General features: G+C 38.1%; 1 protein-coding gene across 2 annotated transcripts in view; it reads left to right on the top strand.

The window, feature by feature from the left end:
• PPP4R3A (protein phosphatase 4 regulatory subunit 3A) overlaps nt 1-14,348 on the top strand; it is a 53,292-nt gene extending 38,944 nt beyond the window's left edge. Inside the window, exons 10-15 of one of the 2 annotated variants that reach the window (XM_033191573.1) lie at nt 1,196-1,354; nt 6,733-6,902; nt 9,617-9,759; nt 10,250-10,440; nt 10,888-11,114; nt 13,096-14,348. In XM_033191573.1, coding sequence (XP_033047464.1) covers nt 1,196-1,354; nt 6,733-6,902; nt 9,617-9,759; nt 10,250-10,440; nt 10,888-11,114; nt 13,096-13,206 — 1,001 coding nt within the window. In that variant the 3' untranslated portion in view covers nt 13,207-14,348. The remainder of the gene's footprint in view (nt 1-1,195; nt 1,355-6,732; nt 6,903-9,616; nt 9,760-10,249; nt 10,441-10,887; nt 11,115-13,095) is intronic. The other variant, XM_033191572.1, reaches the window with a different exon arrangement.
• The last annotated feature ends 1,619 nt before the right edge of the window (nt 14,349-15,967 follow it).

A 15,967-nucleotide genomic window follows, 5' to 3' on the forward strand; every position in this document is an offset into this window, starting at 1 on the left:
CGCATATGTGTGTGTGTTTAATTTAGGAGGTAGTTTTAGGTCTTCATTCGGAAATTGCTTAGTTAAGCTTTAGGAATAAAGATATTATTTTGTTGTTTGAAAATTTTTTTTTTTTTTTTGGAGCCGAATCTTGCTGCCCAGGCTGGAGTGCGGTGGCGTGATCTCGGCTCACTGCAGCCTCTGCCTCCCAGGTTCAAGCAATTCTCCTGCCCCAGCCTTCTGAGTAGTTGGGATTACAGGTGCCCGCCACCATGCCTGGCTGATTTTTTGTATTTTTAGTAGAGGCGGGGTTATCACCATGTTGACCAAGCTGGTCTCAAACTCCTGGCCTCAAGTGATCTGCCCGCCTTGGCCTCCCAAAGTGCTGGGATTATGGGTGTGAGCCACCACGCCCAGCCTTGAATTCTTAATATAGCATAATTAACTTATAGCACTCACATAAAATATATGTTAAATTTACTTTTTGTGTAACTCCAGAATCAAGTTCATGAAATGTGAATGTCCATTTTTCTTACCTGCTTTATTCATATTAGGGTAAAGCTTGAGGCTTCTTTCCAAACCACATATTCTATTCCTCCAACCTTTATTAAGATGAGAACTCATCGTGATTTTGTGGAAGGACTGTGTTATAATCCAAATGTGGGGGAATGAACAAAAAGCCTTTCAGAGGCTTGCTGCCTGGTGCGGAGTAAAGATAATTCAATTATTATAATTCAGTATAGACTCATTACAAGTAGTAAAGGAGGCACAAAACACACTGTGGAATCAAGGGAACAGGGAGACAGAGTCATTGCACCAAAGATGACATGGTGCCTGGCAGAACCCCATATAGTATATCTGTTGGAGAACATGCTAAGATACTTGGTAGAGGGTCCTTGAATTTTGAAATAAGGCAGATACTCTAGATTTGTATCCTAACTCTGCCTTACTAACTTTTCCAGCTTGAGTCTAGGTAGTTTAATAGGCTCATAATGTGAAACCAATTCCCGGTAGGGTTGTTAAAATTAAATAAAAAAAGTAAAGCACCATTCCTGGCACATGTTAGGAATTTGGTAAATGCTGATTTCCTCCTCCCTAAAATTAATATATTTTGGTTAATAGAAGGGATTTTACTTGATTAGAATTTGAGTTCTTATATTTTAAAAGGAAAAATGTTAGTCATTAAATATAATTAGTTGTGTTTGGTTTCTTTTAGATGATTTTCAGACTGCCCAACTATTGGCACTTGTATTGGAATTGTTAACATTTTGTGTGGAGCACCATACCTACCACATAAAGAACTACATTATTAATAAGGATATCCTCCGGAGAGTGCTAGTTCTTATGGCCTCGAAGCATGCTTTCTTGGCATTATGTAAGTGTTAGAATTATTTATCATCTTTGTATATTGTCATGTTGTTGGTATTTTTACATCTTATTGCCCAAATGAAGAGACCACTGATTACAAGTCAGGAGATCTGGGTCGTAATACTAGCTCTGCCACTGATTATGCAGGTTTGCCACACTGAGCAGGTGTTTTTCTTGACTCTCTTCTTACTCAATATACAGTAAGGGAGTAGAATGTATCTACAGTGTTATATTCCATTACTAAAACAGCACCATTGATCATTTTACCTTGGATATTTTATAGCAGGGGTGGCAGACTACAGCTGAGGCCAGATCCAGCCCGTGGCCTATGATTGTACAGCCTACAAGCTGAAACATGTTTATGTTTTTAAAAGGTGACCTGAGAAGAGGGAAATGAATATGCTACAGAGACCATATGTGGCCCACAAAGCCTAAAATATGTACTAGGTGGACATTTGTGAAAACATTTGTAGGCTCTTTTAGAGCAATATAGTCTCATAATAAGATTGTTCTTAGACATAAATTTTTCAAAAATTGACTTTCAGTGTTCTTAAGACCCTAGTTTGTTAGAGAAAACTATGTTTCTGAATTGAAAATAGGTTAATTCAGAATGTTCTTTATCAAGCAGCAGCCAGACATCTCAGGTAATGAGTTTCCGTATGTAAGTGGTCCTTATTGGTAAGTTGTTAGACCAAATTTAGGGGCACCCTAGAGGTTCTGTAAGAGATTTCTGCTGGTAATTTAATTTTTGCCTTTTGGTTTTTAAAGGTAAGTTTGAGTGTTTTTTGTTGTTGTTTTAAGCAGTCATAGTCATGCACTAATTAGAGGCCTGAATATATATCCGTTTTTGCTAATCTTCATTTCTAATTGTTTTGCTTAATTGATTTTTTTAAATCCTTAAATCATATAATTACATATTATTGAAATAATTATAAATTAAAATTTATTTAAAATATATAAATAAATAAATGGCCAGGCGCAGTGGCTCATGTCTAATCTCAGCACTTTGGGAGGACGAGGCTGGCAGATCACCTGAGGTCAGGAGTTCGAGGCCCACCTGGGTAACATGGTGAAACACCGTCTCTACTAAAAATACAAAGCTGGGTGTGGTGGTGCATGCCTGTAGTCCCAACTACTCGGGAGGCTGAGGCAGGAGGATCACTTGAACCTGGGAGGCAGATGTGGCGGTGAGCTGATATTGCGCCATTGCACTCCAGTCTGGGCAACAGAGAGAGACTGTCCCCCTACCCAAGAAAAATAATAATAAATTTTATAAAAGCAACGTTGATTTCTTTTAAAATGCATTAAACTTCCTATCAGGGCAATATTATATTCATTTTTCTCATATACCTATCACAGAAAAAGTGCGAACACCAAGGCCAAGGTTAGAGGGGGAGCTTATAGCTCTTTGACTTGTTCTTTTATGTTGACAGTAGAGTTTTGTTCAAGTGTGGAAAAGGGAATTTGAGAACAGAATGGAAAAACTGAATAAATGAATAAATTTAGTTTCATTTTACCGAACATATTAAACACTACTATAGTTCATTGATTCAAAAAATGTGCATTTTTACACATTATTTCTGAAATCAAGATGAGTCTTACAATTAACCTATTTATGCCTAGTGTTCCATTATGGGAATGCTAAGCTTGTGGGAGTTACTTATATCCTGCTCAAGGTCATCACCCAGGTCTGATTTTTTTTTTTTTTAACAAAAAAAAAATTTGCAACCTCTAGCATAAATGGGTTCATGGCATGTCATTATAATTGGTAGCTCAATCAGTGGCATCTTAGATTTGATTACTGTCTTACATCTGGTGTACTAGGAAAATGAAGATGGTTATGACCTGGACTTGGCCATCAACGGAATCAGTTCATTAGGAGGAGAGAGTCATGTGAAAATCAAAATGCAACAGTAATAAGCACTATATTGAGGGTGTTTGGATGCATAGTGGAAATAATTCGTTATAATATAATGAGGCAGATGAAAAATTTCACCCAAGTGGTAACTTGAGTTGTGTCTTGGTCATGGGAGAGTATTGCATTCTTGGTTGAATACACAGTTAAGATGTTAGTTGGATAAAAAAAAGTGTGGACAAAGTATATTTGGTCTTTTTTTCTTCTTTTTTCTTTTTTTTTTAATTTTTGAGACAGAGTCTCACTGTGTTGCCTTGGCTGGAGTGCAATGGCGCGATCTCAGCTCACTGCAACCTCCACCCCCCAGGTTCAAGCGATTCTCCTGCCTCAGCCTCCTGATTAGCTGGGATTACAGAAGCACACCACCACGCCCAGCTAATTTTTGTATTTTTAATAGAGATGGGGTTTCACCATGTTGGTCAGGCTGGTCTTGAACTCCTGACCTCGTGATCCGCCTGCCTCGGCCTCCCAAAGTGCTGGGATTCAGGCGTGAGCCACCGCGCCTAGCCTACTTGGTCATTTTTAAAGAGAGTCAGGACAATGCAGCTGAAAGGAAAGAACTTTTCTTTAGTTCAGTTCCTCATTTCATTATTTTGCTTGCAGTATTACAAAGAAAATTTCTCATAATCTAATGAGAACTATGGAGAGAATCTTTTAAGTAAATGAAAGTTTACTGTTCGAAACTATGTTAGCAAAATCTTAGTTATGTTTCATTGTTGATATTTTCCAAACTGAGTCAGGTTATCGTTAAACCTAACTCTTTGAAATGACTTCTTGGTGTACCTCTCTTCCCAGGGTTGATATGTAAGTATCTTCCTAACAGAGATGCCTGTCATTAGGAACAAGCTTTTTAGAACTGGCTTTATAGTATGCAATAGGAGTTTTTATCAAAGCTATCTAAGAACTAAAATAAATTTGAGAAAATTTAAGATATTTGTGGTTCTTCTGAAAAAAGTGTACTTTGAAGTATTAGGTGTAGTATTTTTTAAGGGAGAGTTTATTGATATTTAAGTTTAGATGCACATACATAAATGCAGACAGTAATGAGCAGTTAAATGTAACAGTTTGGGAATTTAGGGAACTTTTAATTTTTTTTAGATTTGCTGCTGCTTAATTAGTATACTTTGTCATATTTAAAGACAGCTACTTAAGTATGTGGGTGTGTCTAGCAATCCTTTCTAAACTCAGTCTTTATAGGCTAAGTATCAGATCTGTCCATTTCCTTGGCCTTACTAAGTTCCTTGGATCTTACATTATAGCCCTTTAGCTCATACTTTTATGTTGTTTGAGGGTGTTTTGTTGTTCTTATTAAAAACATGGAAATCGTAAAAAGGAATGAAATAAAGCTTTATTGTAGAGGCATTTATTCTATCATTAGTTACAAAGTAAAAGTCACAAATTTATTACATGGAATCTCACGTTTTATAAAGTACAGATAAATAATGTTTTTTTGAGATGGTTGAAACTAAGCACATGAGGTTCCTGGAAATGCTAATGAAGGTTAGAGATGTGAGTGGAAGCAGAATGTGCTTTACATTGAAAATCCAGTGGCAATGCCAACTTGGCCTGTCCTGAAAGCTTTCTCCACTCTACTTGGAGTGACTTGACTTCCTAGATCTTACTGGTAAAATTTTGAAAGCAGCTTTTTACTCAACAGCAAAGAATAGTGGTTGGATATTTTTGATGCAGGTTTCTTTTAAGGGATGGATTTGAGTGGTAATAATACAAAGTTCTTGATATAAAAATGTAAGCGCAAATGGAAATAAGGACCGAAACAAAAAGACCACTAGAACCTCATTCTATCTACACCAGCAGTTTCTGGATAGAAGTGCTCTTAAAGAAGTGCGGTGGTGCCCATCTGCATTCCCTTGTCTTAGTGAATTTCAGAAAAAGAGTTTTTCACTCACCTAGGAATTACAATCAGACAAGAGGGGTCAGTGTGTGCGTTTGTGTGTGTGTTATGGTAGGACACAAGTCTCCACAAAGCCCGCAAAGTTGGAGTACAAATTCTTAAAATAGTAATACTCCTGTCTCAATTACTACAAGTTTAAAATGTGGTCTGTTAGCATGAGCTCTAAAGTACTGATTTTTATTCCTAACAAATGGAAATGCCTCAGTAAGTTCCTTTGTCAAATAAGCTTAAAAATACAAACTGAAAATATTGTTTTGGGAAAATAAACCCTTGTTCGGCTTTGACTTATCACACAGAAAGATGCCTCTTAGTGTTTAAAATGTCTTAGTTCACCATGATTATGTTTTTAAAAATATTCAGTAGTTTAAAAAATAAAATGCAATTACTATTCTATAAACTATTTAGAAACTCCCTGCCCAGAGTGTTTCTTAAGAAAGATACACTCTTAAATAAGTTGCATTGTTAAGGCAGTTAATAACTGTACCTAATTGGGCATTCACTTGTGGACCTCTTTTCTGCCAACTAAAGAAAAATTGAGCTGCTTTACTCCTCTGCCTTCCCACCCAGAAACCGTGTCAGCATGGTTGCCTGGCTACCTGCTCATGAAGGACTTGATTAATAGCAAATTGGCAATTTAACGAGCCACTTCCATGATCTCCAAAGAAACCAAAATACAAACACAATATTTAATCTTGCCAACCGAAGACGATGTGACTGCATGAAGTGAGTATGCTTTTTTGCACTGTTTACAATAACTGGGGCATTAACTTACTGATAATTCCATTTAGGTAAAGAGGGCTTTGTTGAAGTCTAGCTGTCTGAGTATATTTGTGTCTTGACGAATGGTGACTTAAGTAACTCCCCATACCTCAAGATGTAAATATACCTTTTAATCTGTAAGTTAAAGCCTAATTAATTATGAAAATGAAAACTAGAAAAAAATTAAAAAGCATACTCGCTACAATAAGCATAGAGGACCACATTTTAAATAATATCCTCTAAATTTATTTCTAAACTATGGCAAGGCAAATTTTGGGTCACGCAGATTTTTGTGGGTTTATGGCCTTTCGACAGCCACATCTACAAATAAAATTTCCATGAACTACGATGCAAAATAATAAGAGTGTCCAAAAATATTGAAGATCAAATTATTAGTGGATTGCCCTAATAAAACTGGTATTTTCTATTGAGGTGGATATAAAAGGTCATGTTGAATTTTTTCATCTTAAGTAGTGTGATAGGTTCATTCGTTTGTCTTAGCTCTTATTTTAGATGTAAATTACATTTTGGTCATTAGTAACTGGTTTATTTTCAGGATTTTTCTGGCTTTCTAAGACTTGTGTTCTATGATGACATATACTACTTTTAGAAGACATTTTTCTGATAACACTTTCATAATCCTTATCTTCAGGTTCACAGTTCCAGAAGTGCAAACATCACAAATAATTGTTGATATGTGTTAAATAGTTTTTCTTGGTTTGATGGTTTGTTTTGTTTGGTAAGTCTAAAGTATGGAAGCGTGGTATGTGATTTAAACAACAATGCCTCTGTGTTTCAGGTGCCCTTCGTTTTAAGAGAAAGATTATTGGATTAAAAGATGAGTTTTACAACCGCTATATAATGAAAAGTTTTTTGTTTGAACCAGTAGTCAAAGCATTTCTCAACAATGGATCCCGCTACAATCTGATGAACTCTGCCATAATAGAGATGTTTGAATTTATTAGAGTGGTACGTTCTGTATTTTTAATTAGAATTTTTGTTTTAATTGTTTGAGAAAATTGAATATGCATTACCTAGTATTTTGGCTTATTTATATAATATTTCCTTATATAATATTTGCTTCCTTATAATAATATTTCCTCATAATATATAAGCTTCCTTATATAATATTTGGAGAGTTTTTTAAAAACAACAACAGTACCAACAGCCTGTGAGAGATTTGATTCAAGCTACGTCTTACCTCTCAGCAGCTACAGATCTTTTACAGCAGGGGTCCTCAACCGCTTGGCGGTGGGCCAGCCCATAACCTGTTAGGAACCAGGCTGCACAGCAGGAAGTAAGCTGCAGGCAAGCTCCTGTCAGATCAGCAACAGCATTCGATTCTCCTAGGAGCATGAACCCTTTGGTTAACTGTGAGGTGGAACAATTTCATCTCCGAAACCGTGCGCCCCCCCACCCTGACCCCAGTTTGTGGAAAAATTGTCTTTCGTGAAACCAAAAAGGTTAGGGACTGCTGCTTTGTAGGATGGTCACAGTAATCATTTTAAGAAAGCAAAACTACACTTGACAGATAAGCATTTGAATGTATTTTTCTTAGCTTACACATTTCTAAAGACCAATTTCATAATACTCCTTATTCTCTAGTAATGTAATGAGCTAGTGGTTCTCATTGATGCTGTGCAAATTTATCTGGCATGGCTTTTTGTTTTGTTTTTTTTAGAGACAGGGTTTTGCTATGTTGCCCAGCTGGGCTCAAATGATCCTCCCATCTCAGCCTCACAAGTAATTGAGACTGTAGGTGCATACCATAGTACGTGGATGTCATGCTTTTTTAAAAGTTGGGATAAAATAATACATAACATGAAACTTGCTATTTTAACCATTTTAAAGTATACATTCACATTGTTGTGCAGCCATCACTATTATCCGTCTCCAGAACTTTTCTGTAACATGCTCTTTTTGGGGCGTGGGGACAGAGTCTCTATTACCCAGGCTGAAGTGCAGTGCCATGATCTTGACTCACTGCAGGTTCCACCTCCCAGGTTCATGCGATTCTTGTGCTTCAGCCTCTCAAGTAGCTGGGATTACAGACATGCACCACTACACCTGGCTAATTTTTTTTTTTTTTTTTTTTTTTTTTTTTTTTTTGAGACGGAGTCTCGCTCTGTTGTCCAGGCTGGAGTGCAGTGGCCGGATCTCAGCTCACTGCAAGCTCCGCCTCCCGGGTTTACGCCATTCTCCTGCCTCAGCCTCCAGAGTAGCTGGGACTACAGGCGCCCGCCACCTCGCCCGGCTAGTTTTTTGTATTTTTAGTAGAGACGGGGTTTCACTGTGTTAGTCAGGATGGTCTCGATCTCCTGACCTCGTGATCCGCCTGTCTCGGCCTCCCAAAGTGCTGGGATTACAGGCTTGAGCCACCGCGCCCAGCCTGTATTTTTAATAGAGATAGGGTTTCACTATGTTGGCCAGGCTTGTCTCGACCTCCTGACCTCAGGTGATCTGCCCACCTCGGCCTCCCAAAGTGCTGGGATTACAGGCATGAGCCTCTTCACCCAGCCTGTGACATGCTTTTAAAATACGCATGGCTACTGTGTGTGCTCACTTGGAAGTGGTAACTAAACTTTGAGTACACATGGAAGTAAAGAAGGGAACAACAGCAGATACCAGGGCCACTTGAGGGTAGAGAGTGGGAGAAGGTGAGCATTGAAAAACTACCTATTGGGTACTGTGCTTACTACCTGGGTGATGAAATACCCTATACACCAGACCCCTGTGACAGGCAGTTTGCACATGTAACAGATACACACATGGACCCCGAACCTAAAATAAAAATTGATTAATCAAACATAAATGTCCATGGCCAGGGATAGTGGATTATGCCTGTAATCCCAGCACTTTGGTAGGCCAAGGCAGATTGCTTGAGGCCAGGAGTTAGAGACTAACTCGGGCAACATATCAAGGCCCCATCTCTACAAAATTTTTTCTTTAAAACTTAGCCCTGTATAGTGGTACATGTCTATAGTCCTAGCTGCTCGGGAGGCTGAGGCGGGAGGATTGCTTGAGCCCAGGAGTTCAAGGCTGCAGTGAGCTATGATCATACCACTATATTTCAAGCTGGGTGCCAGAGCGAGACCCCATCTCTTAAAAAAATAAAATACACATACCCAGCCCACACATCAGAATCGGCATCACCTAGGGCAAGACCTGGGCATTTACTTTGTAAAGACCCATAGATAGCTGGGCGCAGTGGCTCACACCTGTAATCCTAGCACTTTGGGAGGCAGAGGCGGGTGGATCACCTGAGGTCAGGAGTTTGAGATCAGCCTGACCAACATGGAGAAACCCCATCTCTACTAAAAATACAAAATTAGCCAGGCATGGTGGTGCATGCATGTAATCCCAGCTACTTGGGAGGCTGAGGCAGGAGAATCGCTTGAATCCAGGAGTCAGAGGTTGCAGTGAGCTGAGATCACACCATCGCACTCCAGCCTGGGCAACAAGAGCAAAACTCCATCTAAAAAAAAAAAGACCCATAGATAAATTGGGGACTATTATAGTAGCCAATGTATGTTATTCCCATTTTTTATTGTTTGGCTATCTCTAAGATTATGTAATTTTATGAAATTAAGCTACTTTTGGTGGGTATGAATTTATTAAATTAAGCCTCATCTTGCTAAAATGACATTTTCTTCTCATTTTTTCATTACTATTCTTTTCTGTAGGAAGATATAAAATCATTAACTGCTCATGTAATTGAAAATTACTGGAAAGCACTGGAAGATGTAGATTATGTACAGACATTTAAAGGATTAAAACTGAGATTTGAACAACAAAGAGAAAGGCAAGATAATCCCAAACTTGACAGGTAAATTACCATACATTTAAACATACTCGTTCAACATCAAGTTGTGTGGTAGTGGCTTTATTGTTTATTTGATATTATTTGGCTTGACAAGGAACTGGGAAATCAGCAGATAGCAAATAGAAATTGTAGCTTCCTGTAAGGGTCAGCATAAATGTTTCCCTGAAGATTTAACTGGTTGTTAGTATAATACCTCAGGCATGTATCAAGCTAGATAATGAAAAAAAACAAAAAGACCAAACAGTGGCAGTGAGGCTTCATGTGTTCAAAATAAAATCAGAGCATTATATTACTTGCTTTGAATTTATAAGTTACTAAGGTTACAAATTATCTTTAAAATTGTGTACATTAATCTAAATACCTGGATTTACATTGATATTTTAATATTTGTAAATTTCTTGTTAATTCCCTATGTTAAGTTTTATTAAGTGATCTATAACAGTACAATTAAGTCCATATATGATTGTATTTACTCTTTCTTCTCTGCTCGTAGTATGCGTTCCATTTTGAGGAATCATAGATATCGAAGAGATGCCAGAACACTAGAAGATGAAGAAGAGATGTGGTTTAACACAGATGAAGATGACATGGAAGATGGAGAAGCTGTAGTGTCTCCATCTGACAAAACTAAAAATGATGATGATATTATGGATCCAATAAGTAAATTCATGGAAAGGAAGAAATGTATGTTGAAAAAAAATGGGCAAGAGAAAATTAAGGCTTTCTCACTCTAGATTTATTCTTACTTCTTGACAAAATGATTAGTTAATATTTGCTTGGAATGTGTGATGGCATAAGTTTTAAAGACTCCATTGCTTTATGGGATGTGGCTGAATAGCAGTGTTGTGCAGGCATAGACTAAGTTTTCTTAATTTGAGTTGAATAAGGAATATACTATTTCAGGAAGGGTAGCGATACTGAATATGATTTTGAGGGTTTCACTTCTCTGGAGTAAGATCCAGTGAATGGAATTTTGTTTAGTGTTTTGGTGAGCTTCATTTATAAATTGAACTTCAGTGTTTCTACCCAGTGGAGTAAGCTAGTTAAATGCATTTTAGTGTTACCTCATTTGAGGAAATTTAAAAAAGAATGAGTATGAGGGACAACTATTGACAGTATTCTCATTTTTAGTAAAAGAAAGTGAGGAAAAGGAAGTGCTTCTGAAAACAAATCTTTCTGGACGGCAAAGCCCAAGTTTCAAGCTTTCCCTGTCCAGTGGAACGAAGACTAACCTCACCAGCCAGTCATCTACAACAAATCTGCCTGGTTCTCCGGGATCACCTGGATCCCCAGGATCTCCAGGCTCTCCTGGATCCGTACCTAAAAATACATCTCAGACGGCAGCTATTACTACAAAGGTACATTTTTGACTCCCATTTTGCCCCCTTTTTTCCCCGATTTAAGCTTTCTCAACAATAATTTTTACTAAGATTCCCTTTGGTTACTGCCACCTAGAACTGATTTAACATTTGTGAACTAGAGGATGAGTACCCCCCACCACTTGAACTTACATAAATGTTGAGAAATTTTTGAAAGTTTTTTTATGACCAATGCAAAAGTCTGAATATAGTGTGAATTCTCACTTGGGTATTTTGCATTTTAGAACTGCAGCTTCAAATTTGTATGTCAGAACATTTACAGAAATGTTGAAGGTTTTCAGTTATTCTCGAATAAATTTTCCTTTAATGTTAAATGTTAAGAAAACTTAAACATTTACTGTCACTAACATTTCATAGAAGAAGAGAACAAGGCCAGGCGCTGTGGCTCATAAGGGCCCAGCACTTTGGGAGGCCAAGGTGGGCGGGTCACGAGGTCAGGAGATCAAGACAATTTTGGCTAACACAGTGAAACCCCGTCTCTACTAAAAATACAAAAATTTAGCTGGGCGTGGTGGCGGGCTCCTGTAGTCCCAGCTAATCTGTAGTCCCAGCTACTCTGGAGGCTGAGGCAGAAGAATGGAGTGAACCTGGGAGGCGGAGCTTGCAGTGAGCTGAGATCGGCGCCATGGAACTCCAGCCTGTGCAACAGAAAGAGACTCCGTCTCAAAAAAAAAAGAACAAAATCTTAATAAGAAAAATGTAGAGAACATGCAATCTCCGAATAAAACCAGTTTTGGGGGGCTCCTTATGCCAACCACCCTTTTCTTTTGAGACATAATATATTGATTATTGGGCTAGCAGACTAGCAGTTAAAAGACTGGCATTTGGGAATCACTGATCTAAATCAAACATGTAATGCCCATTCAGTCTTTTTTTTTCTGGCGTGAGCTGTAGAGTCCTAATGGCTAAGAAGTGAATCTGAGACATGCTTGAGAGCAGAGCAATGTGAATTTTTCCCTTAGCATCTAAATAAAGCAAGGGGCAGTGGTTTCTGGTGAAGGAGCAGGGCCAAAAGGACAACCAGATGAAATGATGAGGAAGAGTCAAGGTAGAACTGCTTTCCTAACTTCTAATAGAATAGCCTGTCTACCCTCATTTCTGGTGGTCTCTTTATCTGCTGCAGCTTTCATTTTAGTACTTTTTTTTTTTCTCCTTGAGACAGAGTCTCAGTCTGTCACCCAGGCTGGAGTGCAGTGGCGTGATCTTGGGTCACTGCAATCTTGACCTTCCGGATTAAAGCGATTCTTGTGCTTCGGCCTCCCAAGTAGCTGGGATTACAGATGTGCACCACCACACCTGGCTAATTTTTGTAATTTTATTAGAGACAGAGTTTCAGCTTGTTAATTAACAGGCCAGGCTGGTCTCGAACTCCTGTCCTCATGTGATCCCTCTGCCTCAGCCTCCCAAAGTGCTGGAATTATAGGCATGCATCACCACGCTCAGTCTCATTTTTATACTATTTTAGACTTTATGTTCAAAAAATTTTTAATGTGCTATTCAGTCTTGAAATATTTTTCATTCATTTTCTAACTCCTGGGTAATTTGCTAGGATTATAAACTACTTAAATGTTTTGGCTTTAGGTTGGGTGCAGTGGCTCATACCTGTAATCCCAGCACTTTGGGAGGCCAAGGCGGGTGGATCACCTGAGGTCAGGAGTTCAAGACCGGGCTGGCCAACATGACAAAACCTTGTCTCTAGTAAAAATACAAAAATCAGCCAGGCGTGGTGGTGGGCGCCTGTAATCCCAGCTACTTGGGAGGCTGAGGCAGGGAGAATTGCTTGAACCCAGGAGGTGGGTTCCTGCACTTCGCTGCACTCCAGCCTGGGTGACATAGCGAGACTCCGACTTTGAAAAAAAATGTACTGTGTTGGTAGGATCTGTTTTCTTTCTCCAGCCATAAAACACCGGTGTTTTTAATATGTTTTGTTTTCTGTTCTTTAATCCTTATTTCTGAACAGGGAGGCCTCGTGGGTCTGGTAGATTATCCTGATGATGATGAAGATGATGATGAAGATGAAGATAAGGAAGATACGTTACCATTGTCAAAGAAAGCAAAATTTGATTCATAATAATGGCAACGGCCTAGGATCAGTACCTGTTGAAAAAAACGGATTCTCCATCCCTCCCCCATACAAAATCCACAACAACGCGCAGTGGTCTCTTGTGAATGACTGACACAGATCAGCCTCTTACACTTGACTTCTGCTCATCAAGTGCCAATTCAATGGAGCAGGAGGAGGGGATATCATACATTTAGGGGAAAGACTTAAGCCTTTGAGCTCTCCAGCTTGGACCACACATTGCCCTTTTCTCAGGGAAGGAAATGGAAACAAAAAGCCAACAGGGCAGGGGTTTTGTAAGTGGAACTCTGGATTGACTGGTCAGTTGCTACAATCAGAATACGCTTTCTTGGACCATGTTTGAGACTCAGAAGAATGGGCTTTTCTGCCATAATTCTTCACTAGTTAAGAATGCCAGCAGTTTCTTTGTATAAAGAGACCTGCCTTTAAAATCATACATTCTGAACATTTTAGTCAAACTACAACAGGTTTGGAAAACCTCTGTGGGGGAGGGGCGAATATAAAGTTTTCCTCTTTTTTATCTGTTCCCTTTGCCCTTCAAACTGCAGATTTTTTTTTTTAAGTGGGGATTTCTCCCTACTTGATTAAAGATTGAGTGGAATTCTAGATGTGGTCATTTGTGTCATAATTTTTTTGTTTTATTTTGTTTTTGATTTTTTTTTTTTCCTCCCCTGAGTGTATGCTTAGTTGTTGAGTATATATATTTGGGACCATTAAAACTTTTTTTGATGTAATATAACCTAACGTTGTGCTGGTACCTGTTTTACCATGTGTAATTTTTGTTCTACATCACAGTTCTTAATTTGTTTAGAGTTTTATGAAAGATGGTATAGTTTTTATTGACAAAAGCAAAGTAATCTTACAACTATGTGCATACAAAAGCAATACTATTTTGTGACTAAATATTTTATATTAAAATTTACATCAGCAACTGTCTTGAGAATTCAGGGAAATAGAGTGGAATTTAAAACTTCAACAGTTTTGTTAAATCTAGAAACATGAAATTAGTATTCCAAAGAGATTCTGAGATTTCTTTTCTTGGGGAAATGACGGTACATTAAATCAAAATTGAGGATGGATGATTTAAAAACATTTGACTTTTGAATAATAAAAAGAAAAGTGAAGAGTAAGAGAAATTGTATTAGTTGTATGTTTCTTGTTTTTGTTTTTAACTACTCCCTTTGGAATACCAGTTTGACTTGTAAGTGGTGGTTTCTAAATAAATACCTGGCCAGAGGACCATCACCCTTTAAATAGGTTCTTTTTGTTGTCTTAGATGTGATCAAATTCTTTCAAGGAAAATGAAAATAACTCTACTTACCCTCACTTTTTAAAGTAAGGAGTTTAGAACTTAAGAATATATTTTCAAATGTGAGTAAAACTTCATATCCTGGAAAGGATGTTATTTTAAGTATCATATACTTTAACTGAGTATCTAGCAAGCACTGTGTGCTTCTCTATCTTGTCTTGTTTATTCCTCAGTAAATTCTAATGGTGGTACCAAAAACAAGACTATATTGAATAGTTGGATAGAAAACCAGAAAGTGTCAACTTGCTGCAGTCATTAAAAGTTTTATTATTGGCTAATTTTTTTTAACAACAAAAACGTTGGGTGCATAATTATGAGATTATATCTCACTAGAGTATAGATCTAATTCAGAGGTGCAAGTTTTGGTTATTAATAATTGAAGTTAATCAACTTATCTTGCAAATAAAGAGAAGAAAAACTCTTAGGATCTAAGCCAATTATATTATGTCTTCCTTTTTTACCTAGAAAGCCCCATGTCAAGTAATGTTTCTGCCTTAAACATACAGTTTAAAACTGACCTTTCTGGGTGATTCTTGAAACACTTGTCTTGTTATTCTGCAGGTTCTTAGATTGAGGGAAGAAGCATCACTTACTTTCACTTTGTGGTCCAGTATATTAACTGCTGGCCTTCCATAGTTAAGAGATGACTTTTCATTGATGGACTTTTGTGTTCCCTTAGTTATTAGTGATTATGGTTACTGGAATAGAAACCTGACACAAGTGTTCCTAAAACCTACACAGTAGGGAGAAATGAGGTTAGAAATAGCTTGTCATCTTATGAAGGAATACTGTTAGAAAGAAATTGCTAGAAATACAACACTTCACACAGTTCCATATAATTTAAAAATCCATACTTTGTTTTACTCTGTCACTCAGTCTGGAGTGCAGTGGTATGACCGTGGCTCCCTGCAGTTTTGATGTCCCAGGCTCAACTGATCCTCCTGCCTCAGCCTCCCAAGTAGCTGGGACCAAAGGGACACCACCATGCCTAGCTAATTGGGGTTTTTTTTGTAGAAACAGGATCTCCCTATGTTGTCCTGGTCTCAAGTGGTCCTCCTTGCCTTGGCCTCCCAAAGTGCTCGGATTACAGGTGTGAGCCATTGTGCCTGACCAAAAGTCTAAACCCTTAATCATAGATACTGTCTTGGTAACTGACATGAATGTAGTTTATTCTCCACCTTAATGACACCAATTGGTACTTTTGGTCATTTTGCCGTATTTAAAATGAAAACATTTTCACCTCCCAGAGTGAACTCCACAGTTTCTGAAAAGGATTTATAATTACTGCAGGAAACACTCTGACATCTTTTTAATAGAATGATGTGTCTTTTTTTTTTTCTGCCCAATTATACTCAGATCTTGCATCTAATTTTTCCCAGAACTCGAATTCGCAAGTCAATCTTTTTGAATTTGGAAACGCAGGGGAGGCATGGAGCAGGG

This window comes from Trachypithecus francoisi, unplaced genomic scaffold (assembly GCF_009764315.1).
Source record: "Trachypithecus francoisi isolate TF-2019V2 unplaced genomic scaffold, Tfra_2.0 Lachesis_group3, whole genome shotgun sequence".
NCBI classification, from domain to species: Eukaryota; Metazoa; Chordata; class Mammalia; order Primates; family Cercopithecidae; genus Trachypithecus; species Trachypithecus francoisi.